The 2,198-nt window shown below is 57.0% G+C and overlaps 1 protein-coding gene across 1 annotated transcript in view; it reads right to left on the bottom strand.

Moving 5' to 3' along the window:
* GUITHDRAFT_145143 (hypothetical protein) overlaps nucleotides 1–2,198 on the bottom strand; it is a gene marked incomplete at both ends in the record, with an annotated part of 6,407 nt that overhangs the window by 1,721 nt on the left and 2,488 nt on the right. Inside the window, 4 exons of the mRNA XM_005824103.1 lie at nucleotides 93–175; nucleotides 769–971; nucleotides 1,392–1,466; nucleotides 1,692–1,766. Coding sequence (XP_005824160.1) covers nucleotides 93–175; nucleotides 769–971; nucleotides 1,392–1,466; nucleotides 1,692–1,766 — 436 coding nt within the window. The remainder of the gene's footprint in view (nucleotides 1–92; nucleotides 176–768; nucleotides 972–1,391; nucleotides 1,467–1,691; nucleotides 1,767–2,198) is intronic.

Below are 2,198 nucleotides of genomic sequence, written 5' to 3'. Positions count from 1 at the left end.
GAGAGAGAGAGAGAGAGAGAGAGAGAGAGAGGGAGGGGAGGGGAGGGAAGAGAGGAATAGAGAGTGTAAGAGTAAGGAGAGGGGAGGAGAACCTCCGGTGGTGCAGTATGAACGATGTGGCTGCGTCGTTTCTGCCATGGACTTTTCGTCTGCTTCTTGGAAGCTTGTGCGGTGACTGCAAGGATTGTAAGGAAAGAAGAATGATGGAAGAAGAGGAAGGGGGAGGGGAGGGAGAGAAGAATGTGTAGGAGGAAGGAGAGGAGGAGGAGGAGGAGAGGGGGGAGGGGAGGGGAGGTAGAGGAGAGGGGGGGGAGGAGGAGGTGACGGGAGTGGTTTTTAGAAGAGACCAAGTTCGCTGGCGGGGATGACGTCCGCTGTAGGAGAAAGTGAGATCAATTGCAACGAGGAGGGGACGACTGGAGGAGGAGGAGGAGGAGGAGGAGGAGGAGGAGGAGGAGGAGAAGGGGGAAGATACCTGTGATGGTGAAGGAGGAAGTTTCGGAGGACAAGACAGTCTGACTGAGCGGATTCAATCCCCGTGAGCTCCTACACTTGTGCGTCAGCCCTGTCAGTAGAATCGTTCCACTCTTCTACCCTTCGCTTCTCCTGCTCCCAACGGAGTGGAGGAGAAGGCCGCCGGCGTCATCCGTCCCTTCCTCTTCCTCCTCCTCCTCAAACTCGCGGAAAATTCTCCCCGGGGCCCCCAAGGAGGACAAGAGTCCTCTGAGGACAGGAGTGACTTCGATGTCAGTGGGTGCCGAGGTTCACCTGGACGCCAGGTCGTACTGCGCTCCTGCTCCTGCTCCTGCTCCTGCTCCTGCTCCTGCTCCTGCTCCTGCTCCTGCTCCTCTGTCTTCTCCTCCTCCATTCATCCTGCGTGAAAAATTTAATCGCAAGGAGGGGGAGAATGGAGCAACAAACTTCGCCATGAACTCAAGACGCTTCTTGAGAGCCTTCGTCTCCTTGCGAAGCTGCACAACAAAGTGAGGAGCTGGAGGCAGGAGAGGAGAGGAGAGAAGACCAGACCAGACCAGACCAGACCAGACCAGACCAGACCAGACCAGACCAGACCAGACAAGACAAGACAAGACAAGACAAGACAAGACAAGACAAGACAAGACAAGACAAGACAAGAGGAGGAGGAGGGAGAGAAGAGAGGGGGAGGAAGAAGGAGAGATTCTTGTACTTGCCTCTTGCTCTCGAGAAATAGCTGATTTGAGTTCCTCCTGCGATGCTCTGACCTGTTGGATCTCTAAGATGGTATCTAGACGCTCTTCCGCCCTGCTGCTGCTGCTGCTGCTGCTGCTCCCCCCCCCCCCCTTCCTCCTCCTCTCCCTCTCTTCCTCTTCCTCCTTCTTTCCTCTTGCTGCTACTGCTGTTTCTTTTCTCACCGTCTCTTGTAGTTGCAAGATAAGTGACTTGGCTTCGTCGAGAGATCCGAAGGGCTGCTCTGCTTGAGAGCCCACCTGTTTCAACAGCATTGAGACAAGAAGAGAGGAGAAGGAAGAGGAAGGAAGGAGGGGAGAGAACGGGAGGAGAGGGAGGAGAGGGGGGGGGGAGAAGAGTGGAGGGAGGAGAGGGGGGAGAGGGAGAAAATCATGTCTGTTCCTTAGCTGTCGGAGAGTTTTGCCGCCAGGGTGTCTGCAGCTCGACCAAGGTCATGAAGGGAGGAGGAGGGAGCAGATCCTGACCGGGTCAGCTGCTCCCGCAGGCAGAGGCCCGACGTTGGGAGAGGAAGAGGAGGAGCGGGGAGAAGGCGGCTTGACCTGGGAGGAGCCGGTGAGGAGGAGGAGGTGGGATGAGAATGAGGGATACTGGGGGAGGACTTTCAACCACGTTGCTCCTGACGATGGCGTCTCCTCCCGCCGGTCGAAGAGGGCCTGTGCTGAATTGTTTCTTCTGATGTCCAAGTGAGTCTTCGCACTCCTCCTCCTCCTCCTCCTCCCCCTCCCCCTTCTGTCCTCCCCCTCCCCCTTCTGTCCTCCTCCTCCTCCTCCTCCTCCTCCTCCTCCTCCTCCTCCTCCTCCTCCTCCTCCTCCTCCTCCTCCTCCTCCTCCTCTCTTCTCTTCTTCCCCAAGCAATCTCATCTCGACTGCCTTAGGATGGTACGTCATGCAAGCGGGAGGCCGAGCTGGGATCACATCAGACGCGATGATGCTACCAGGTGATCAGGAGGAGCGAAAGAAATCAACACTTCT

This window comes from Guillardia theta, assembly GCF_000315625.1.
Source record: "Guillardia theta CCMP2712 unplaced genomic scaffold GUITHscaffold_98, whole genome shotgun sequence".
In the NCBI taxonomy this organism is placed as follows: Eukaryota; class Cryptophyceae; order Pyrenomonadales; family Geminigeraceae; genus Guillardia; species Guillardia theta.
The sequence above is the reverse complement of the archived record's forward strand: the minus strand, read 5'-3'. Positions and strand labels throughout refer to the sequence as shown.